Source organism: Ammospiza nelsoni, chromosome 9 (genome assembly GCF_027579445.1).
Source record: "Ammospiza nelsoni isolate bAmmNel1 chromosome 9, bAmmNel1.pri, whole genome shotgun sequence".
NCBI classification, from domain to species: domain Eukaryota; kingdom Metazoa; phylum Chordata; class Aves; order Passeriformes; family Passerellidae; genus Ammospiza; species Ammospiza nelsoni.
The window spans coordinates 24221189-24246321 of record NC_080641.1 but is presented as its reverse complement, the minus strand read 5'-3'; the positions used below and the strand labels follow the sequence as shown (position 1 = coordinate 24246321).

Genomic DNA, 25133 nt, shown 5'->3' with positions numbered 1-25133 from the left:
GACCCGAAAAGTAGTGTTTAAAAAGACATTTATTTTCAAATGGTCAAGCTGTTATATAAGAAAATAATATATTAGAGCTCAAATTCTTACACCAGCTGCCTTGGCTCCAGATCAGGCCCTGTAAAGTTAACCTCCAGGACCTCCTCCAGAGACTCACTGAAAGATCTGGGATACAGAACAGCTGGAGCCAGGGAAAAGGGCATGTTGGGGATGGGACAGCATGCCATGCTTTGGGAAGGCTGATATTTTACAGAGGGCTGACTGTTGCTCAGAGGAGTGCTTTACCAGTCCTAAAATCTACACAGGGATTTGAGTAAGGGAAGAGCATGCCTTTCCTCTTAGCTGGTGACATCCATGTTACGGCTGCTGGAGACAACTGGCAGAGTCACCCTGCGACTTAAGGCTCAGGCAAGAAGGAAAAATTGTTTTCTAAGCAGGCTCCACTTTTAGGCCATTAAACTGCAAGATAATGATGGGTTTTTTGAGGAGCAAGAAATTCTTTAGAACTTCATTCGGTGCCTGCTCTAGCCAAAGGCTGCTCTGTTGTGATATTTTATGTTTAAACGTACCCTACTCTGACAAGCCACCAAAGTCTTTAAAGTCTTCTCATCTTTATTGCAGACAGTGCTTTGATCTCAATGCCAGAAAAGGTCAACACAAGAACTTCAGAATTAGACTTGTTTACATCCAACATAAAACACAAATAAATGAATGTGGCAAGGACATCTCAGGCAGATTAAATAAGGCCACATTTTCCTAGTTCCACTCAAAATGTTTTTGTTTTTGCCAACCATTGTGCAAGCAATATCTTCATCAAATCCAATGAAATTCACTTATTGAGGCACTTTCCCCCTCAAAATGTTTCATCAATCATAGCCCAGAAGGGCTCTGTCATAGGATAATTGCAACTTGGCGTACCAACAAAGAGCATCCCAACATCCTCAGCTTCCTTATCTATACAATAGGCAGGGATGACAGCCATTTTATTAGCTGAGATATTGTTACCCCCATCAGATAAAATGGCATGTTTTGTTGCTTTGATGTTTTCTGTCAGCAGAGCAGAGCTGTCGTTTCCAACTGCATGTTTAGAGAATGGCTGTGGTAGCAGCCTATGTTCCCCCACAACACCCCTGCCCAAAACACCTCACAGAGTGAGTCAAGGGATGTACTAATTGCACTTTATCAGAAAGGAATGGGAAGACCAAACAGAGCTTCTGCCACAGTAATTTCTAGCCAAGACATAATTGTGGAGTCATTTCTCGTCTGAATACTTTTCTTTGAGGGAGAAAAAAAATCACCAGAGAGTGAATTCCCTCTGAAAGCAGCCAGCTGAGAAGCCACACAGAAATGATTTCAGCCATTCCTATTCCACTGTCTCCACATACAGTATTATTAATCCACAGCATATTTAGTGAATTAAAATAACATTTGGGGTAACTACTTACCCTTAACAATTTTCCACAATAACAAAAATTATAGCACTCAGAAGAAATTTGTATCTTGCTTCCACATGCTTGGTTAGATCATGCAGACTTTGAAGGCTAACAAAAAATCTGTCATGCAGAGCAATATGCAAACCCATTTAATTTTCTATTTAAATTCTTCCTGAGAGAGTGGACTTTTCCTGAATTTCAAAACAGCAAGCCTGTTAACCAAACTCCAAAGGTGGAAAATTCTGCTTGTCGACACCAGGCTTATCTCGCTGTACCATCGCTTGGGCAATAATTATATGAAGTGCTGTAGACATAATTTAATAATTCAACATTTGCCTACTGCTACTGAAGACTTCCCATCTATACTAAGCACAGGAAAGTGCTCTGGACTGTCCAGTGGACTGCGTGACAAATACTGTCCACATCTTTTATGACAGCAGGGCTATAGCACGCCACTTTGTGATGAGGGGTGTTGTTGGAATGATAACAGGAACAGCACAATTAAAAGTCATTAACCCAGCAGGAAATTTCATCTTTGGTGGATACTCAGCAAGGGGTTGCCCCTGAAAACAAAGAGCAAAGTAAGCAAGTGTAGACTGTTCTGACAAATACCAGCATCTCTGCTGACCTTCACAGTTGCACACATGCCATGTGCCTCTAGAGAGTCAGGCATTTCCATTGATGCTCCATCCAACAGCCCCGACATAATGACACCTCTCTCTGCCTCATCTCCACCTCCCCCAGCCCCTAAGTAATTCCCAAATGCAAAAGGTGTGTTGCTTCCTTTACATAGCAGTGTCCTTTCCTGACTTTCCACCTCCACACATACTCCTGAAGCCACCTCCACAACCAAAGGTTGTGAGCTGGATGCACCCTTGGTAATGTGACCTTGAGAGACTCACAGATTTCATTTTCTTTTATTGACTGTCCTATAGACTGTGGGTGGAAGCCTGTGGAATCACTTAGCCTGCCTTTGTCTCAGTTCCCCATCTACCAAATCCTTCCATTTACCTTGTCTGTTTTGATTTAAACAAAATGAGCTCAAACCCTTAAAGGTCACATTTGCTTTGATAGCAATATGAACTCATTTGGTACCTTGATCTTGTTTGGGTAAGCTTAAACCCCATAATGAATCTTAAGAAATGAAACAAACTGAAACTTCCTTTCAAACACCGCTCTCCAGAATGTTTTTACTTCGAGCAAAGGACAGTGCAAGATTAAGTTGCATGGTTAGAAAGGTACCTTAATACCCCATTAAAAAGGAGAGCTAAAAAGGAAATTCTGCCATGGATTTGAGTGGTTGGGAGGTTTAACCCTGAATATCCTTTTGGTATTACAGAGAAGGTACATGTTCCTCATGCTTGTCTTTAAGCCCTGTGAGCCCAGTCAACAGATGCCCTCCTTGCAGCAACCTTCTCAAGCAGACTAAACCCTGCTCTAAAGAAAAGTTCCTTCTCCTATTGGAAAAAAAATGTTCTAACGTAGAATCTAAGGTCAAAATTGCAGGTTATGATAGTCTACTTTGAGCAGAATTCCTTGTTATTACTTGTTATTTTTATGCATCAATGGGCACCTAAAGGCTAAACTGCTCAGTCTTTAGAAATGCCCCCAGTATATGCAATTAATACTTCTACATCATTCAGTATTTTTTTTCTGCTTAAAGCTTTAGCTCCTGAAATCACATTAACAACGCCAATACTGAAAACTTAAACAAAAACCCCCAAAACCCAAGTATCAGCAGCTCCTAGCAACAGAAATTTTAATCTATTTTAAATGAAAGAAAGTCAAATATTTTCACGGTTCCACTTTTCTGGTTTGCAGGACAATGCATACATGAGATCTGATTCACAGATACATAACTTGGCAAAAAGGTTTTACAAATCCAGTGATCCTACTATTAATCTTATGAATTTTTTTGGTATTTCAATTTTTCAGACACACCCTGGGCACAATGCCTATCAAATCTCTTGAAAATTCATAAAATATTGAGTTAAATAATTGTGCCTCCTTGTTTTGTTGATGCATTTCTGAAAACCTCTTCAGAAGAATGTGACAGATGATTAACAAAGAAGACAGAGACCAGCAAAAAATCAAGGCAAAGCCAACGGCAGGGAATCACTCATTTCATTACCAGTACATATTTCTTCAAACAGCAGCTTCTGACACACTTCAGTCTTGCAGCTCTGACTAACACCTGCTGACAGACTTAGCTCATACCTGTCTACCTGCTTCACAGAGAAAATAACTGTATAAGGATCCCACCTTGCTTTCTGCATTTAAAAACACGGGAGCACTTACCCTTCCTTCTTTTTTTCTTCCTTCTGCTGCTTCTCTGCCATGTCTGCCTATAGACTGAAACAGACTGTCAGTGGAAATCTCAGTGCTGTTTCCACTTCCTTCCCTTTTAATAGCTAGTTCAGGAGAGAGGTAGTAGATTGGCATCTGGAGTATTGGGGCCCAGGAAACTACTCAGCTGCAATTGAAACCTTGTGTGTGTCAGGTGTGATGAGTTCTGAGAAAAAAAGTCAGAAACTTCCACAAACGAACAGCGACTGCCTGAATCACAGCATGGAGATCAAAGGGGCTTTTCAATGAACAAAGTGCTACTTGGACATTTATCAAGGATTATTCATTTATCTAATAATGAAACCTTTAGCTAATGAAATATTTTTTGAAAGGTGGAGGGAGAAAAACAACAACAAGGACTTTGCTGAAGCAGATGTAAAACTGACACATCTGCCTCCCTCAACACCACCAAATTGCCTCTTTCAATATGTTTCATTTGTTCTCCTGCCAATTGCTGATGTCTCGTCAATTTACTTTCAGACTTGGAAGAAAATTAAATGGTTTGATGACATATTGGTATTTTATCTTTGAAATGTAAAATATGTATTTCAATGATCTTAGAAATGTTTCACTTCTTTGAAATGTTTGCAATTGTATGATGTTGGACTTGATCTCCATCTGGAACAAAAGAGTATAACTCCATCTAACTAAATGAATCTAGGCAGTTTATCACAGCTGGTGATCTTGTCCATAGTTTTCTCATTGATTAACAAAGAATATATTATATACTTATTTAGAAATATGCAGTGTGAAAGGTGATGACACCCTATATGCTTTAGGCATGCTTGAAAATACCTGTTGTGCATGATTATCCAAAAATGCTTCCTAATAGCCTTAAATAGTCAAAATGAAATGACAGAACTGTCATCACAGCAAATCACATAGGGAAAGAAAAATGATGCCAGCATTAACTGCATCAGCCACCTGCTCTATATAGGTTATTAAAATGATGGAAACAGTATGTTGGCTGTTCCATATATGCAGGTTAAAACCCCCCGCAGGTCCAATGTTTCATAATACTAGCTGTAATTTACATGCCTGTAATTTATACAGCATTTCTCAAAATGCTAGCTGGAAAAGACTGGCTACTGACTGGGGTACTCTATTTCCTTTCTCTGTGATTACTTCCTTCTTTAATCACAACTTGAAAAAGGAATTTTGGCACCAAAAGTACTTTGACAAATGTCGTGCTCTGATTCTTGATACGGTCAGGACTGTCTTGACCCCGCCAACAATTAGTGGGGCAGTCTTTATTTTGTAATGATGCCTCAATTCCACTGAAAACTCATTTCCAAAGGGTTGGGGTCCTATAAACACCTATGGGAGCTTGTGCTATGATCAGCATAGTAGCAGTCACTTTTATTCAAACACAGCAAGAAGGAGAAAGACATGGAGGTAATGGCAATGTCCTCTTCATCAGCAGTGTTTTAGCAGGAAGGAGTCCTAAACAAACCTGCCCTGTCCTCATCCTGAGAAGCACACCAACCACCCAGCTGCAGGCAGTGCCTGAGCAGAGCTTCACCCCATCCCTCCTACCTGGCTGCTCCAGGTGCCAAGAGCAGCTCGATCCCCCCGAGCCCAGGAGAGCATCTCTGCAGCTGGGCAGGCAATGCCTCATGTGCCACTCTTGATTTCAGGTCCCTGCCCTAGGGACACCTAATATATTTTATCCAAGAATTGTTTAAAGTAAAATAATCTGTCATATAAATGACTGGAAAGAAGCTCATTTTAGGAGCCACTGCCACTGCGACTGACCAATATAGATGAAAGTGCTCATATTTAGGCTTTCTGAACTCAAAGCAGAGGCTTTCCTCTCTTTATGCTAAGTTTACCCATCTGTAAAGCAGACACATTACAGTTTACCTAACTCAGAGAAATGAGATAATACAACTTTGGCAAAAGAAAGGCTCAATCACATTGCTTTACTAGACATAAAATGGTAATATGAATATATGATTTTAAATCAACATTAAGATAGTGCAGACTCTGGGACATTTCTGATATTGCTTTGGGTGGATAATGTAATTTATTTTCAAACAGGTTTCTAGAAGTGCTTGATATTCCACAAAGTCAGCCTGTGTTACAAGATGTACATAGCTAATCTGCTGAGAAAAGAAACCATAAACAACACTTTATTCCATATTATTTTATTCATGAGAGCATTTTCCAGTTGGTGCAATCTTGAAGTATGGATTGGATCTTGGGATCACACAGCCATGCCAACACACCCCTAAGTTAGTCTGCTTTAAATATTCTTAATTTCCTGAGGAGGAAGGTGCTGCAAAATATTTAAGGCTGGCATATCTGGTTTAAAACACCCTTTTCTTTTCTTTCTTCTTTTGTTTTTGCATATTTTCATAAGGGAAAAAAATCTCGTGACACTATTACCCATACTTTCCTATGTGAGTACTCTGTGCAGGGTATTAACTATATTAGCAGTTAGTTTCCAGAGTGGAAATGACAGCATTTGCCTCTGACTGTCCCAGCACAGGAAGTATGACTCTTGGGAACTCTCAGAACAGGCACCCACCACTGCCAGAAACAGAGCAAGATTATACTGCTTCTTGCAAGAGGAAGAGCTTCTTGCTCTTGAGTGAGATTATATTGCTTCTTTTTCTTCTTTTTTTTCCCCAGGAGCTGGACTGAAATTTTTGTAATATGCATTAAGTGCCCACACATGACTTACAAATCAGCCATCACATGTCTTCAGTAGTATTGTTTTCACAGGATAATCCTTGGTGATGTTCAAAGCTAAATCTGTTATCTCTTTGATGAATACATTTTAAAGCCCAAGGAAGAACATGGGTAAGTGACACAAAGAAGAGAGTGAAGATTTGCAAGCAGTGACAAGAGTTGACAGGAAGGAAAACTGGTATGTTTGTAAGTGGCTTCTCAGAAGTAATCTCCCTCAAAAATGTAACTCTTCTTATCCACACTTGTGCAATACATATAAATTAATACAAAAGCTTCATTAGATATTATCCCTATAAATTATTTAAGAGAGGTAGATCTCAAGGTCTTGAAGACCTTGGCCAGAAGATCCTGCTGGATTGGATGCTGAGAGCTCTCTCCCATGACAGTCCTGGATACTAAGCCACTGTTAAATGTCTGTCTTGATGGAGATTTATTTTGTATGTGCTTGAAACTGAACCATGTCACATATTTGGCAGGAACTGTAATCCCTTCAGAAAGAGGATTTGATCCTCAGTGTGATCTTGCCATTCTCAGGCAGGAATAGCTCTTGGTAAAGCCAGTGCAAGATCTGTCCATGTATTTCTGTTTTGAGTAAGGGACAAGTCCCAAACTTGAGGCTATGAGAGCAAAAGCTCCTGTCCCCACCAATCCACATGGCCCTGATGGCATGAGAAGAGATGTCCTGCAGATACAAACTGCACAGTGCACACACAAGATGCCTCCATCTGAATTAATCCAGAGAATTGCTGGATATTTTTGAAATTTTTTCCTAAACCTCCAAGTAGCATGTGATGCAAACAGCAGCAGAAGAATTATTATGAAGGAGACTAAGGCATGGCTCCTGGTTTGAAGAGAATCAAACAAAATCACTGAATGAATGACAGCTTAGAGGTCCTCCCTTAGAGCTGACAGCTCCAGTATTCCCCCATCAAGTTGATTCCCAGTTTTGATACTCTTTGTCTTACCCTTCTCTTTCCTTCTGTTCCACCATGGCAGCCCTCCCCTGCTATCAGCTGTGCCTTTCTGTCCTTTCCTTCTGGCTGTATGTCCTTAATGCAGCTAGTCCCACCTCTCTGCCATTCCTCATTTTCTGGTGGCACTTCTCACATGAGATTCTCATTGCTGAAGTGTAGGAGTTGGGATTTCCTACTCCCTTTTCCTGAAAACCTTAGACGTGAATCTCAGCAATGGCTGAAAGTACAACATCTCTGGGATATAGCACAGCATTTGATACAGTGGCTCACAAAATCTTATTAGAAAAATATCTTATGATGTCTTGGGTAAGAGTGCTGCCATGGGGATTGCAAACTGGCTGCAGGAATGTAAACAAAGGACAATGGGTGATGACAAAGAGCTCTGCACTGAGCTGTGGAGGGGTACCCAGTGGGCTTCCCCAGGAGCTGGTGTTAAGCCCAGTCTCATTTTACATATTTCCTAATGCTCTGGAAAAAGAGAAGAACATTCTGAGAATTAAATTCGTGGATGATACTAAATTACTAGATGCTTTCAATATCAGTCAGGACAGAGTTATTCTATGGAGGGAAAGCAGAGAGGATGGGAATGGGGAGAGTCTGTGACCAGACTCAGCTATACAAATATGTGAGGAAAGGTTTTATGCCCCAGCTGATAATAATGGGAGGCCACTGAAAGTCCAGCCAAAAGCAGCTGGACTGTCAAAGGCAGGAGCAGAGAAATAACAACAAAATCAGCTAGGAGGCAATTATTAGTTGTAACATTTCTCCAAAGATGCCAGATATTGTTATTTTCTAGTCTCAAGAAATTTCAAAGTTTGCAGTTTTCGAAGATTTTGTATGGTTTCATGCTACAGAGTAGCACGTAGCAATGTAATACAGAGGCATATGTCTTCATAAAACATCTAACATATATATAAAATATAACATCTCTTTTCTGCGGAGAAACCAGTGGTAAAAAACTGACCATTTTCTTTGTATGATTTCTTTGCATATACTATCAACATGATGAGAACAGAAGTAGTAAAAATTGACACAGAGGCCTTTTTAGGAATTTCACTCTTCACAAGCAAAACAATACACCCAAATGGAATCTGCCAAGAGGGGTAAAAGCAAAAATTAATTCTGCATGTGCCCCATAGGTCCTATGCTACAGAATCATAGAATCACCAGATAATGGTTTGTGTTGGAAGGGACCATGAAGAGTTAGTTGTAACCCCTCAGCTATGAGCAGGCTTTCACTGGACCAGGCTCCTCATGAAAAATAAGATTTTTTCTAAGCACTGTGCTCTGTGTGCTATGGAAACACCTATGAAAATATGCCCCTGTCCTTATCTGTTATCCTTATTATATTATCCTTAGTGACAATATGTGCAGAGTGCGTAACTGCATGACACCATTCCTTAACAGCTTGTGTCATGCTCAGCATGAGTAGCTGGAGGAAGGTGGAAGGGGGGGACATTCAGAGAGATGGCTTTTGTTTTTCTGAGTTACAGATGAAGGAGCCCTGCTGTCCTGGAATGACTGAACACATGCTTGCTCATGGGAGTGGTGAATGAAAGCGCTTTTTTGCTTTCCTTGTGTGCATGACTCTTGCTGTTCTTGTAAAACTGTATTTTTTTCAACCCCCAAGTTTTCTTACTTTTATTTTTCTGATTCTCTCTCCTGCCCCACTGGGGAAAGCAAAGCAGCTGCTGTGTGGGGCTGAGTTGCTGGCTGGAGTTAGACCATGGCACACCAAAAACCTGAACATGTCAGCTAAAACAAAGGTGTCCATCAAAGATTGTACTATTCCCTACTTTCTTTCCTGACTGGTAAACACTGATATGGAAAACTAGAGCAAAATCAACCTAAGAAAGTGTATATAACACATACAAAAGTCTCTTCAGGCTGCTTTAAGTCATGGCAGAGGACGACTTCAGCAGAGGAACGAAAACCATGCCTGGCTCCAAGCACAAATCCCAAATGGTTGAGGAGCTGATAAGAGATGATTTTAATCCACCTTTTGAAATACCTATCACTGCTAGTGGCTTCTATTTTTTTCATGTAAGTATTGCCAAAGAGACTACTTAGGGAGCAAAGTTAAAAATTTCCAGGAGGAGTTTAGCTGTAGTACTTTCCAATTAAATATAAATTTTGCTTTTACACAATGCAATTATTTGCATGACATAAAACACTAATATGTGGATGCTTTATTTTTAAGCAAATGCTACACCTAAAAATTCTTAGGACTGGTAAGGACCAGGACCTGAATCTCATGTGATGAAAACTTGTATAGTGACTTAAAATTTAGAGAATGCCTTTCAAATATGATAAAAAGTGTTTTTAATGGGTTATCCTATAATTTTTTCTCTTTTCTCAAGAATTTAACACATCTTTTCAGTCAAATATTTATAGAGACTCTTCCTTTCTCCAAAGTTTCTACAGAAGTTAAACACAAATTTGCCTGGAAAAGTTATGTTGAGCTAGTTTCTGGCAGCAATCTGGCAGCATCTTTATGTCTGCACAACATTGTGATCATCTCACAAATTCACAATACTTTAATTCTGAACCCTACTATTTTCCATAGAGGCAATATCTTCAGTGCTAGTCTGAATGCTCTGAATGTTAAGTGTCTGGCTCTGGCTGGATTCCCTACATTTTTTGTCTGTGAACACGTAGCACATGGCTCTTGATTACTACTTTTAAATTGATCTGTGTCTGCTATGAAAATATATTGCTTCATAAAAGTCTTTCAGGGTATCAGCTTCCAAATTAATGATTTTTCTCTCAAGCTCTGACTTTGAGAGCTTACAGTACAGAATCATGCAGTCCAGCTACTTGAATCAAATTGAAACCCATCCATCTGCAATTCAGATCCAAATTCTTTCAGTGCTCTTGGCTCATCTTTAGGTAAAGAGCAGCTGTTGTCCTGTTAAAGTGACTGTAAATAATTCTAACTTCAAGCTCCGACAGGGAAATGCACTGGGGACCACTCCATCCCCAGGATGTTCCTGGCCTGGGCTGGTTTCACACGGTGCTTGCACCCCTACAACACAGGTGAGGAGGGGAAAAATGCCAGGGTTTCTTTCTCTTGCTCTTTTCTCCTTTTCATGCCAAAAAGCCTGTCACCGTGCTTTTTAGGGGCCACATGTGTTTTGCAGCACAAACAGTACAGCTCCAGAGGAAGAAAGGCTTGTTTACAGCAGAGGTTCAGTAAAGTGTTTAAAGGAAGAATTTTCCAGTAAAAAGAGATGGGTTCTAACTAAGAAGGAAGGTGCTTGTTAAAGCAACTCTATCAGAATAGCAGATGAATCACAATGTGATATAGCACTGTTTGAAAGGATGTTTTGAATGGAGCTGTCAGTAAGTATTTTAATACCAAGTCTTCAATTTCTGCTTTATGGGGTTTTTAACCACCAAGAAGAAAACATAAGTAACAAGGAGGGATTTAGGAATTGTTTAGTGTTTGGCTGTTCAAAGAAAGAAAAGAACCCTCCACATGCATTGCAGCTAATTAAAATTGCCATTATGGGGTTTTTTACTCCATTTGTGAATGCTAAACACTGTAATAATGCAAAGTCCTTATGATTTTCTAAATCTCCTCAATAAGGAGGATATTATCTACTTATTTAATGACCCAATCTCTAATGGCAAGGAGCTGCTACCACCAGCAGCTCCAGCTCATTCACATAGTTCCTCTCCCTAATTAAAAGGTCTTTACAGTTAAAAATAAAGAAATAAATCAATCAAAAACCCAAACTGCCATCAGATGGTAGGAAAATAAAAGGCACTTCAGGGACAGATTTTCAATTGCTTGGCATCCACAACTGGGAGTATTCTTTTGAAACAACTCAGTCCTCCTTTAGGCACCTCAGATAGAGCCAGACAGTTCAAAAATCCTCAACATATATTCCTTTGGAAAATCCATCCCTCACTGTGGCTTTGTGTCCAAGAGCCATTGTGGCTAGCGAGACTCAATCGTAAGTCACCTACCTCCCTGCTGGAGGAATGTCACCAGCATCACCCCTTCTGCAGGAAACCCTGATAAAACACCTGACTGTACTCATCTGTGCTCCTGCCTCTGCTTGCTGCTGCAGGAACAGAAGTAGCAGCTCTATTTTTACCACACTGCCAGTGAAGGCAGCAATAGCTCTGCTCCTGGATTTCCCTCGCAGCTCCCAAAGCCAGGTGTCCACATTGCAGCACAGACTCCTTACTGGCTTGAATATCAAGCTCAAAATGGGATGTGGCTGTCTGCATGGCATTCCTTGAGGGTAATGTGCCATTGCCAGGTTAAAAGTTTCCTGTAGGGTGATCAGTCTAAGGCCAAAACTTGAGTAATAATTCAAGAGCTGTTTACAGCTAATGAAAGCTGCAGTAGCTTTCTCTAAGAGCAGAGAATAAAGCTCAGAGGTTTTATAGCACATCCCTCTGCTCAAACAAGAAGCATTTGGTGGTATTAACATACTACCTGTTTATTCAGTAGGAAATACAAAAAGTTCAGTTAGCAGTTCTTTTTTTCTTCAGTCTTCAGCTGTGTAAATATTATTCCAGCCTCTCCTTTGACATCCACCTAAACGCCAGACCTTGTGTGTGCAAAGTGGTATAAATGGAGCTCAACACTTGTGTAACCCACTGCTGTGTCCCAACATACCTAGGACTGAGTATGTGACTTCTGTGAGACCAGTGAGGCTGTATGATGCATCCCTGAAGTGACCTCATTTTCTAAAGGCAGCTTCACTATGAGTTTCCTAGGTTTTAATAATAAATCTGAGTATGATGAAAGAGTTGTGGAATCACCATAGCAAGATTTGCATGACAACATTGAAAAAGAAGCCAAATTGTAGTTCTGCATAGTTTACAATGTGCTGTCCTGCACATTTTGTATTTTGATCTGCTCAGATCAAAAGCTGTGTTAAGTTTTAGAAACTTCTCCTCATCTCTGCTTTTGAGTCACTTTTGAAGGCTGTTTGCCTTTCCCATTTTCTCTGTGGTAGCTAAGGAGATGAAAGTCTTTCTGTATGCACCAGATATCCCTGACACAATGGGAGAGAAATATTGATATTTTTTATATTGCACAGTGGGTCATATTTATGAATTGATGCATGCTTCATCATAGCTCTAAATAATGGAACATTTTGGATAGGAACAAAGGGCCTGAAACTGTCTGTCTGAGTATCTCCACTTTCCTCTCCCTTCTGAACTCCTCACAGGCTGATTTTGGAAAGGTAGGGCTTCCTTGGGATCAATGTTCCCCATGAAAATGATTTATTCAAGAGAAAAAGTAAGGCAAAGCCTTCATTGTAATACAATTTTCCACCTACTCCTTTCTCATCACCACAAGCTAAAAATGCAGGACTCAGAGCTCCTATTCAGGCCTGCAGAGCTTAACTGAATTTCTCTTTCAGCCCATGACAACACCTTGAAGCTTCTCTGGAGTTTCTTTAGGGCCTCTGGTGTTACAGGGATCAGAGGTGAAGACTGTCATGGGATGCAGAGATTATTGCTGCAATATCTCCCTTGCCTGCCATCACACTCTGTGGGCCAAGCCTGGGTTACCCTCAGCCCTTTTGAGCTTTGGGGGTACCCAAAACTCACGAGAACATTAGGAGGGCAGTGAAGATGTCTGTGCTCTGTCCCAGCTGGGGACTGAGCATGACAGGACAGGACAGTGGCTGTGGGAGCAGACCCACAGCTCATCTGCACAGATGGGGCAGAGGGAAGCAGTGGTCTCCCAGTGTAGGATGAATTCACCTTTTCTCTTCGTCTCCCACTGGTAAAATTCTGGGGATAAAATCTGCAATACCTCAGGCTAATTTCACATTTTTTAAAAATTGAGATTCAGGCACTTTGCAACAAATAAAAAGTAAATATATAAACATGCAAGTCACCATCCAAGCTTATGTTCTCCCTCACTGTAACTTATGTAGATTGCTGCCTATGTGCCTAGCTTTCATTACAATAAAACATAAAAGCCAGTGCATATCCTGAAGAACTGTTTTTCTTTATTGCAACACCATTACATGAAGCCTAGTAACATAAACAAAGATTAGACTTGGCTGTTTTGAACAAATAACCATTTATTGTCAAGGCTTTTCAGGAGCTTTCATTCTCCTTTTTGAAAAACAAGATCCTGTGCCAACCTAGCAAATGTGTAACATTAAATAATAAGCAAAATAATGGGACACCCTACCACACCATTATTTAGACAATCTCAGAGTGTCACAGTTGTACATGTCCAAGCTAAGGCAGAAACCCAGTTAAATGAAGCATATTCAACCAAACCCCTACAAACAGAGTCCCTTGGGACATGGCTGCTGTTCCTCAGTGCTGCAACCAGCCCTCAGAGCAGGAGAATACACAGGAGGAGCCATCCAGGGGCAGAGGGCTCCATGCCATGGAACAGCACACACAGGACACAGCCAGAGAACCTTTTCCCCGTTTCCTGTCCCGGCACAGGGGCACAGAGCACAGGACAGAGGTGTCTCACCCCAAGGCGCAGCCAGGGTTGTGGTGGGCAGGTGGAAGGAGACACCCCTGCACTTCACTGTGTCTGCTCCAGCTGTGCCACCACAGCTGCTGGGGCTCTGGCCTCTGGCTCTCCCTGAACGTTAATTGCACCAGAATTCTCCATTTTAAAGTAATCGTGACTCTCCTAAGCCCAGCCAGAAGTAATCACACAAGCAGCTATCCCTTAGACAATGAGCAGAGATTATTCAGCTTCCTTGTACCCCAGTGAAACATCAGCTTCCTTCCTGGCCCTGATTGGGGCTGTGATTAACCACACAGTTCAAGGTGAAAGGAGAATGCGGCTCCAGGCATGTATGGCTTCCTTTAACCTCAGCAAAACACTGTGCCAGATATTTCAATTAGTGTGCACCAAGGTCACAAAATCAATTTCTTATCGCCGAAAAACACACATACTGTAAATTTCATTTTCAAGCCATAATCTCTAAATTAAATCTGTGTACCTAAAAAATATACAGTGCAAAATTGCAGTCCTTCAGCCCCCTCCCTCTCCTGCAGCCCAGCAGCATTTTCACAAACATCACCTGGCTTTGTGCTCTATATTTAGAGCACAATGTTTGGTTAGATTCTAATCTTCTTGGAGAACGTCATTATCTCTTTCTTTGGCAAATAGAGGTCCAAAGTGTCAATTACCTTCTTAAACTCTTTCATACACACAGGGCTGAGCTGGGTTTGATATTCGCTCTGCCAGCAGCTCAGTCGGCAATTTTTCACAGTCATACACAGAAAAATTGTGCACCAGCATATCATCCTAGATAAATTACACATTTCAAATGTGGTTACATACAACTTCACCACTCCTGGCCAGCATCTTTTGGCAGAAGAAAATAAAAAACAACAATTAAAAACAAGGCACAAAAAAAATCCCAAAGAAAACACTTTTCTGCAATTGAGCTCTATGGGTTAGAGAATTCATAGAGTTCATAGTTTATAGAGTTACAGAGAAAAAAGTAAAATGAATATAGGAGATTAGTGGGCTATTATTACATGTAAATCAGTGGAGCTGTGTAGAACTGACATCATCTCATGTGTGTAATTCCTGATGATGCATCCCTTGTTTTGTGGGTGACACTGACTTCACAGCCCAAAGGCAGCTGCACAGTCTGATGGCTGCAGCAGCCTCTGCCATGGGCAAGCCTAGGCTGAGAAGTCTCAAGGAAATGGAATTTATGGAAGCAATTTCTTTACAATAAATCTTGTTCTTCCCTTAACAAAAACTAAGTTTGACTATACAGCCACAGAATGAGTAAAACTGACAATTTTGAGATTACCTTACTTTTTTTTCATAGAAAATTCCGCTTTGATTCACATGCCTACTTATACACAGGTTCCTGTGTGCATGGTTGTGCACATTTAATATACATGTATGAGTATACATGTTCAGGAAATACTTTTCATCCTTTTACTTGAAAACAGCAAGTGAGAAGAACATATTGTTACCGTTGGACCTCCTGGGACTACTTCAGATGTCAGAGACACAGGAAGGGAATCATATCTCTGGTAAACACAAAGTAAGCAAACTCTGAAATAACAAGTTTATAGCTCCTTAAATGAGTTTTCCCACATCCTCTGAACATGTAACATATTGATTCTTAGTACCATAAAGCAGGATGAAAGGAGTATTTTCTCAAGAAAGGAAATTAGCGTTATTTGGCAAGGGTTAAAACACATTTTGAATTAAACAAGTAAGAAACCATCCAAGTGCAGATAATCAGCCTAAAAGTTTGGGTAAATTTTTGAGAGAGATAAATTACTCTTTTCTACCTCATCATCTACACACATTTTAAAAACTTCTTTTAGATGCAAACAGGACTAATTTAAAAGAGAGTCTGGTTGTGATTAAAGATATAACAAGAGGAAGTTTTTTTTTCTTTCTGGTTCTTTAAAAAATGCATTACTGTATTTTAGTCATGCTCAAAGTACCATTTCAAGAAAATGTAAACAAAACACATAAAAGAAATAGAGATTTTTTCTTTTATTATTTTTTGGCTCAAATCTGAGAATGTAATGAATCTATCTAAAAAGTCCCTAAAATGGACTTTGTCCGGGGCTTCTAAAAGTTAGGTCAATCTTAAAAATAGTTATTGTGGGCTGTGTCTTTGGCCCAGGTGAACTGTGTTTTCTGGCAGTAGGAAGAAGATCTTAACTCTCTGAAGATCCTCTGTCTCTCATTTGAGTGGGAAACTGGGAGTGATTTCTTCATTTTTGGAATTGACATTTTGGATGCTTAAAACGCTTTGAGTCAAAATTTGATGGACTCAGCTATCACCTAAGGGGTATCAGGGACAGCCAAAGGTGGTCAGGAGCCATGAAAAGACACTTTATTATTAGAAATCTACAGTTCCTATAGAAACAATGGTGGACCTAAGACCTGTTTGGCCTTTAGGAATCTTCTCTCCCACTATTGGTGAACTATGAATATCACACTCTGGAGAGCCATAGCTATAAACAGTGGTTGCAGAAAGACAGATAATAATTGTTTGAATTCTTTCCTCTAAGTTTCCCGCAGCTCCTACACAGCTTCCCAGGATTTTCCTGGGAGAACCATGTCACTCTCTGTGATTCCACACTCAGCCATTTACAGAGGTAAGACAATTGGAGTAAGACAGACACCTCCACCATGCCTTATTCAGCAGGGTTGTATTGTTACTCCAGACATCCTGCACTGCTTTCTTCCTGACTCACGTTCTCATCCATCACCAGGCAGTGCTGTAACACATGCTCCCCCTTCAAATTCCTGACCTACTCTTAAAAAATTCAGCTAAAAACTAATTTGAATATAGCTATGAAAATAAATTCAAGGCTACAGAAGCTGTTTTGACTAATACTGTTAGCCAAGGATATGGTTATTTTCAGGAACATAAACATAACTCCATCCTTTGTGGCTGGAAGGCAACCATACAACAGCTGGTTAGTCCCCAGCAGCCCATGGACATCACAGCCATCAAGCCCTTCCCAAATTCACAGAAAGTGTGACATCTTGCACATGAAAAGGCAAAAGACAGACATAAAGCCATAGGTCCCCAAATGGCCAGGAGCCTGCCATGTTAACGTTAACATCAGCACTTTCCTAGGCAGGTGGACTGTTATGCACCAGAAAATCAAATCCTCCCAGTTAATTTATCCAGACTTTTCAATTCCGTGATCTGCCTACAGGTTTAATCTGGAATGTGAAATCAAGATACCTCAGCTGGTTAACATCTCACAGCTCAGCAGGCAATCTCTGCACTTCATGGAAAGTAAAAAACCATTCAGCTGCATCATTACCAAAGAAGACACAAAGGAAGAAAACCTTCTGACCCCTGAAGAGGAACCCTGAAGCCATGGGCTAAGTTAAATATTATACCTAAATATGTAACAAACAGAATGGTGCCTCCCGACAAATCTTAGGATCACCAAAATGCCCAACACCTAAATCTCCAGTAGGAATTCTGAATTAAAAGGTGATTCCTGCTTCTTCCCTGAAACCATGTAAAAGCTCCAGCAGAATATAGAGGCAAAGAAGAAGAGATTGGAAGGTGCAGGAGGAGAAGGGGAATGGAAAAAGGGCAAGGAGCATGTCAAAAGGGCTGGGAATCAGCGATCTTCTTTGGCCCCCTGTATAGCACATCCCAAGTTTTCCAAGCTGTCACACGCTGAGTTGAGCCCTGTTAGTGTTTGGCTAAGGCATATCTTTCTCCTGCTGTGCTATGTTAGAGCAGCTGCAATTTGCCTTTTTATAGCTTGTGGTAACTGATAGCAGTGAAATGAATTTAGGAAATGTGTGGATTGGATCTTCCATATCAGTGATTTCAGACTATTTGGTAAACACAGAAGTGACATCCAGTGATGTATGCCTGCTGTTTAAAAAAAAAAATCTCCTTTGGTGAATCAACATTTGAATTAAATAATTTTCTATTGATGAACAATTTTGGATAGAATAAAATGATTATACACAGCGGTTTTAGAGGGTCATTTTAATTTGAAAATAAAAATTCCCTCCATAAAAACTATAGACAAATTGGGTACTGCAGAATGGCAACAATGACACCAGTGAATCCAAACAAATTCAGTGATTGCAATAAAAGTCAATGGTGGGACTCAGCAGCATCATGTTAGGACAAGGAACTGAGGTCTCACAAAAAAACTTCTTTTTATAGACAGCAAAAGCCAGAGACTTGGTATTTTGACCCTCCATAAAGCAAGAAAATATGTTTGTGTTCAGATATTGAGCATGCTTTCAATTTGATTCAGCTGGATTTACACAAATTGCCCTGTGTTCTAACAGGGATTCTGTATTTTGATACAAAATACCACTTTGCACTGATGTACTTTTTACCTCTGTAAAATGATAAATCCTCCTACAGTGCACTTCAGAAACAGAGTTACTGCCTTGCCCCAATAGAAAATTTCTCTGACAGCCTAAGTCCTTGCTCAATATTTCTGGAAGAGCTGTAACTATTTTACAAATGACACTGATTAATCTTGCAGTATAATTTGCAAGTGACATTTACAAGGGAATATTGTGTAGGGATATCTGGGAGGGATATTGTGTTCAGGCTTTTCCTGCTTGCCTGCCTACCCTCCTGGAACAAACAGCGCTGCTTCATTTTCCTTCCGTATTTTACAAAGTTAAAGTAAACACTGTGATCACACTGTTTACTTTAATTTCCTGCAGTGTGCCAGCAAAGCAGCAAATTGGCAGTCAGCAATCAAGAAGCAGCCAGCATTTGAAACAGCAGAGCTGCTTAGGAAAGCATCACTGATGCCAACTCATTTTCCCCTTTGTTTTAAAAATAAAATATTGGCTTCTATGAAGTTTTACTGCTACCCTTATCTTTTCAAAAGGATCAAAAATTTTGTTAGTTTCCTTTAATTTTCTTTCAGAAGAAAGCTGGAATTATGAACAACACCTAATTTATATGTCCAACTCTTCTTACACAAATGGCAAATATATACTATTTATCTGTAAAAAATCCGTGGCATTTTTGCATGAGAGGAAGTTAACTTGTCTATAAATCAGTTGTTTCTGGGTATATCTTTATTTTTTTTTTGCCAAGAGTTTTAGCCCATGTTATTTCAATTATGTGTATGATATTGTGAAGCTAAAGCCTTGTGAATTACAAGCAGAATACACATCTGCCCAAGAACAGCCCTAAAAAGCAAATAGATGTACTATCAGAGGTCATTCTCTCTTATTTAATACTACATAAAGCAAGGAATATAAATACAAAAGAAGAGGTAAGGAGACTGGGATAGTATTTTGTACCTCAGAGGTGTAAAACTTGACAAGGTGACTCATTTATGGTTTTCTGTACAGAGGGAATTTATTGCTCTGTAAGTTATAATTCCAGTATATAAAAGAGGCCAGATACCACAATCAGTTATTCTCCTGACTATGTGCATTCCTGCATATATTCTTGCTGAAGACAATGAGATTATGAAGAGGATTAGCTTTTTGTTAGAGTGGCCAAAGTATGCCTTCAGAAAGTCCAAAATATGACCTAATTTAAAGTGGTTGAAACCTTGTGGGAAAGATTGTAAAAGGATAATTATTTTAAAAGCCATGACTTTGACACCAGGAAATTAAATTCGTATCTATGTGTCTTTATCTATACACAGCAAATCCAATAATCTTGAGCTCTCTGCAGTCACTTAGCCAGATGGCAAAGGGAGCAAAGTCAAAACTAACAAACCCCATTCCTAAGGTATGTTGACATCAGTGATTCATGATTCATCAATAATGGTGCTAGGAAATAAATGTAAGAGGACATTATTGCCTTTTGCAGCACAGAAAACTCAAGGGAAAATGTCTAAGTGTGTCACAGTGAAAAGACAGGGCTAGCAAAGAAATAACTTTTACAAGTATTTAAGAGGTGTTACAAGTAAGTGAAAGTAGAGAAACAAATGTAAACCTTTCACTGTAAGAATGTACCTATAAATAAAAATGAAGAGTTTCTCAGCCATGAAAGCTTAAGAGGACTAACCTGAAAACTAAGATTTTCTGTTCAACATGTTTATAAGGAGGAAGAATTTGAATTGCTTGTTTCAGAATAAAGCCTCTAAACAATGACTGTTCTGGTTTAATTGTCTACCAGGATAACCACAATGAAGAAGTTGGTTCTACATTATGCAAAATTACTGATGTTGTTGACAGTAATTATGACTCTCACAGCTTATCTAAATAACAAAAAGGGCAAATATGTAAACATAATGTACTACATAGGCTCTTTCTAAAATGCCTGTATTAGCACATAATTGATGATCTCCTTTGAAGGTGACTGCGCTATCATTGTGAAAGCCTAAGATTATTAACTGAATAAAAATGGGAATCTATCTCTAGAACAGCACACACACCTGCTGATTTTGCCACACAGAACAGCAAGATCTCATACATCATTTAACAACTGAGGCTTTGCTTTACGTCTTCACAGCTTTAAACTATTCATGATAGGGTGTAGCCTACATTTCTAATCCTTTATAGAACCTACCCAATTAAAATTCTGGTTAATTTTTTATGCTATTAGAGGACTACTGCACAATATTAGAAATGCACTGTGTTTCATACTGCCCTAGAGAACATTGTCTCGCTTTCAGGGCCAGCAGCCACACTGCTCTGATATGAGCTTTGCTGGAGGGTAAGTGACTTTGGTGGCTGTTGAGGTGTTTTACCAGAGAAAATGTTGGTCTCCAGACATGAGACTTGCTTCAAACCATTGCCACTTGACTGCAATACACCACAAGCACATCTAGTATCTTGTTTGCCTCGACTGACTTTGGAAATTTTATTTAAAAGACTGAGTTTTTAAACACTGAGTACAATTCTTAATAAACAATTAATGGATTTACAAGATTTGTGAATGCATATTTAACTGCACTGAATTTTCTTTAAGTACTAAATTAATGTTTTTTATGAAATTTGAATGTAGATTTCTCTAAGAAAATACGATAAAAGGGAAAGTAAGAAAAAGGTATTGTATGAAAAAGAAAAAGAGCATGAAAGGCAAGATAAATTTGTCCTCACAAATTTGGATTTAATAACATTTTAATAGGTGCATGTATAATGGATGGGTTTAAGAACATCAATCATGGCAGTGAGAACAATAGGTATTCTTACTGCAAATTGATTATTCATAATTTCAGACTTTCTAGACCAGTACAGACAATGTAGTGGGTACCAGATGATGCCAGGTAAGTAAATGCTAGTTTGATTTATGCCAGGCAGTATTGTTAAAATTGACTTGTTTTTCTTCTTTCTCTGCATTATTCACAAGTGTAGGCCCTTGACTCTGCAAACATGATGTGCACTTATTATTCACACCAGCTGACTTTCATGGTGCTACAATTGAACCAGTGCAAGAACAAAACCGGTGTTGTGAAGGCCATTTCTTACTTTCTTTTGTCCAGCTTGATAGACAAATAATGATTAACCCATCACAGCAAGGTTAGCATTAAATTCAAGCAATTTATTTAGAAACTATATGAAACTTGATGCAAAGAAGAGACTGACAGAAGAGTGTTTGTTCAGACTTTAGAAGGGAAGGCAAAGGGCAAATAATAATGCTGCCTACTCTACTCAATGGGAGGTCATGAGGGCTTATGGAGGAGATGAAGCTAAACTATTATTAGACATGTACAGTGGTAAGTGCACATGGGAAGGGAAAGATACAAGCTGCAATGAGAGAAACCTCAAGCAGATATCAGAAAAAACATTTTCACAATTGGTCAGACATTGAAACAAGGGCCCAGAGAGGTGCAGGTTTCATCCTTGGAGATACTCAAAACTCAGCTGGCCAAAGCCCTAAGCTGCCTGCTCTAGGTTGAACCTGCTCTGAGTGGGGAGCTGGACCAGATGACCTACAGAAGTCTCTTCTAAACTAAATTATTCTATGATTATGTGATTCCTCATTTTTTGTTATTTTATACATCTATATTTCTCTTTAAACATTCACACCTTATAAACAAAAAAGAAGGCCTTAGAAAAAAGTCTTTTGCATTCTAAATCTTCTTAAACAAACATACTTCCAAGCACAGCATGGCAAATAAGCTACAGAACTCCAAAATACCTGTGGGCTGCTTTCCTACACTCATACCACACCAAAGGGTTACTACTAAGTAGTAACTGCTAAATTTCCCAAGATGCTTGAAACACAAAAACTGGCCTGGTAAATGGTTACTTCTCCTAACTGCTTATCACTATACTGAAAACTGACAAGATTAATTCCAGCTGTCTGCAGCTAGACATAACCATACCTAACAGGGAAAATAAATATTAGACCTATTCATAGTGGAGGAAAACTCAAATACGAAGGTGGGGAAAATATCCTTTTCTTTAGCTGAAAGACAGAGTCATCCTAAAGTAGATTGCTTAATAGGATTTCTGGAATATTTCTCTGTAGTACAGAAATCACCACTGGCATGTCTCTGTGGCATACACACCTCCTTGTTTTCCTAGAGCAGCCCAGGAGCTGTTACTTGATGGTGACCAGCTGCTGGGAAGCGTGGCCAAGTGCTGTGTGTGTGAGGAGGGAGCTGAGGGCTGTGCAGTAGCCACCACACCAGCCCTAACTGCAGAAATACTGAGTCACAAGGGAAATTGCTGAAGGTAAATCAGCAAAGATTAGTTAGCAGCTCTCATGGAAAAGAAAAGCTGGAAAACAGGTCATACTCAACTGAGATACAAGGCAAGCTGTATCAAAAGACCAAGATGAGCACGATTTGTACAATTTCTCAGAAAATATTAAAGTTTTTGGCTTTGAAGACATATTAGCGTAGGATACTGCTGTGACATAAAGTGTAATCCTTGAACTAGTGGGCTCTTGAGTAAGTTTTTCAAGTGAGCACATAAAGAAAAGTATAGGTAAAATCTGTTTACCTTTACAGACTGTTATGCCATTTCCTGTGTATCCTTGGGAACAGTAGCAGCCTGTTGTCCCACCCTGAACTTCACACCTGGCATCTTTGTGGCATGTCATGTTGCAGCTTGGAGAAGTGCAGCCATAGTCCAGCAGACTGGAAATCAAAACTGGAACAAAGGAAAATCAGACTTCTTTCATTATCTAAAACCTTTTTTCTGAGCTCTAAAATGAGATCTGGGCCAAAGGTTTCCACAAAATGGGTGTATTCCAGTAAACATCATCACAGACTGTTGTACTGCAGGATAGGGCAAGGGCCACCAGCTACAGGGGCGTCTTTGGTAGAACAGCAGATACCACAGATAAACAACTCAAATGTGTTCTCAACCAGTAAAAAATTGGTAAACAGCATAGAAGTCACTCAGTGATTGAGGGGGAACCATTTCAATGGCTTTCAAAGCTCTCTAGTAGTTTCCAGTAAAGCCCAGGCATTCATTTGCACTCTGAATTATGTATGGAGCGAAATCCAAACTGCCCTACATGTCCCAGGGAAAAATACCAAAGAATGTTCCCCTGATCTCACTTTTTGTTCTTATAAGCACTCCCATACTTCTGAAGCTAAAACATAGGCATGGTTTGGTAGATTAAGATGAAATATCACATATTTACATCATTATGATAGCAGGGTTTAAAAGTTATTTACAGTGTGGCAAATTATTTAAATTTAATGTCTCAAAACACCATAACTACTTTCCCATTGTATGAATGCATACAAGAAAAAAGGAATCTCTTCTTTTGAGAACACTTACAGATCACTGTACGATCACACACACCCTACAATTGGTAGATATAAGGCATTTAGCTCAGAAATGAAAGTAAGTTTTTTTAATTTGTAGTTTACAAATTGTTAGTGGGAGGACATAATGAAAGTTGCAGAACACAAAGATCATTCTGGGTGCTGTCTTTCCCTGCAGTTCTGCTTTTCCCTACCTAAATGTCATTCTGGATATTTGCTAGCCCAGTGTTACAGTTTCATTGCCGCATGAAATCTCACAGAGGTGTTGTTTTCTTGAAAAAATTAGGACTTCATGAAAAATTCAAAAGACTTAAAATTGCACACAATTTTTAAATTATTGTATATAATCCAAGTCAATTTAGATATCAACAAATTTCACATTTTCTCTGTGTTTCTGAGAGGAGAGACTGTCTTCCACAGGGATTAAAACAGAAACCTGTTGATTCTGTTGTCATTTTACTGTTTTCAGCATGTGAAATCTAAAAATTTCCCAAGCAGATGGAGAGAGAGAGAAGGAAAAAAACATACAAAAAATGCACAGAAACTCACAATGTTTCTGGGGTTTTTTCGGTACCAAAGCCACAGTGAGATAAGGACTGGTGTTTTGGGTTTGGTTGTGGGATGATCCTAACCATGCAATTACCAAATCCAACAGCAACTCTGACCAAAGCTGCAGGGATTTCCAGTCCTGTGTACCCAGCAGGTTTCAACCACCCCCAATATAATGCTTTCTCCTTGTTAGATCCCACTCCCTTCTCACCTGGCACACACTCCCCAGAAACAGAGGTTTCACCTACCTAGGAATGGAAGCAGTTTCATTGGTGATGCTGTTGCTGTGCAGTGCCCGGTGCAGAGCCCCTGTGTCAGAGAAGAAAACTCCCTGCTTTAAAATATACGACCATGTGCAAAATACGCACATAGGACCGTGGGGAGAGCGATGTCCCGGTACAGGCACAGCCCTGACTCTGCCCTCTGTGCCAAGCCTCACGCTTCCAAAAGTTCCTGAGGCTCTCAGGCAGGACAGGAAGGGTCAGGAGGGGCTGAGGAGCTGGTCTGCTGGCAAGCAGGAAGGCAGTGAGAAAGCAAAAGGGAAACGAGAGGCTGCGTCTGGCGGAGGATATCGGAGAGGATTCCGGGGTGAGGAGGTTAGGGGAGCATGGAGCTGTTTGGGAGAGTGGCTGGGGCAGGGGGAAGGTGCAGCTGGCAGGGGTGGCTGCAGCCTGCTGGCAGTGCAGGAGCAGCAGGTGGAGCAGATGAGGGAGGGTGAGGAAGAGGTGGGGGAGAACAGTGACTTGCTGGGTGTTTACGGGCTCGGAGGTAATGGTCTGCATGCTTCCTTCCACCTTTTCCTGCTGACATGAGTACATGTGAGCCCTGAGACTCATGTTTGGAATCAATCTTGGCTGACTGCTGTGGTTCTTACCGCTTTCTTCAGTTTTGAGATGGATCTTTACTGCAGTCAAGCAATGTTTCTTTAAGGGTAATGGGATGTGAGGGAGGTACAGGAAATCACTGAACTCTGCTTTGTGGGGAAAACAAAGACATAGGC

At 40.1% G+C, this 25133-nt stretch overlaps 1 protein-coding gene across 1 annotated transcript in view; it reads right to left on the bottom strand.

Annotated features, from left to right (window-relative positions):
- The window catches only part of ADGRL4 (adhesion G protein-coupled receptor L4), a 72960-nt gene extending 48188 nt beyond the window's left edge, over positions 1-24772 (bottom strand). Inside the window, exons 1-2 of the mRNA XM_059478169.1 lie at positions 24382-24772; positions 22809-22958 (exon numbers count right to left, since the gene is read on the bottom strand). Coding sequence (XP_059334152.1) covers positions 22809-22958; positions 24382-24403 — 172 coding nt within the window. The 5' untranslated portion in view covers positions 24404-24772. The remainder of the gene's footprint in view (positions 1-22808; positions 22959-24381) is intronic.
- Positions 24773-25133: the final 361 nt, after the last annotated feature.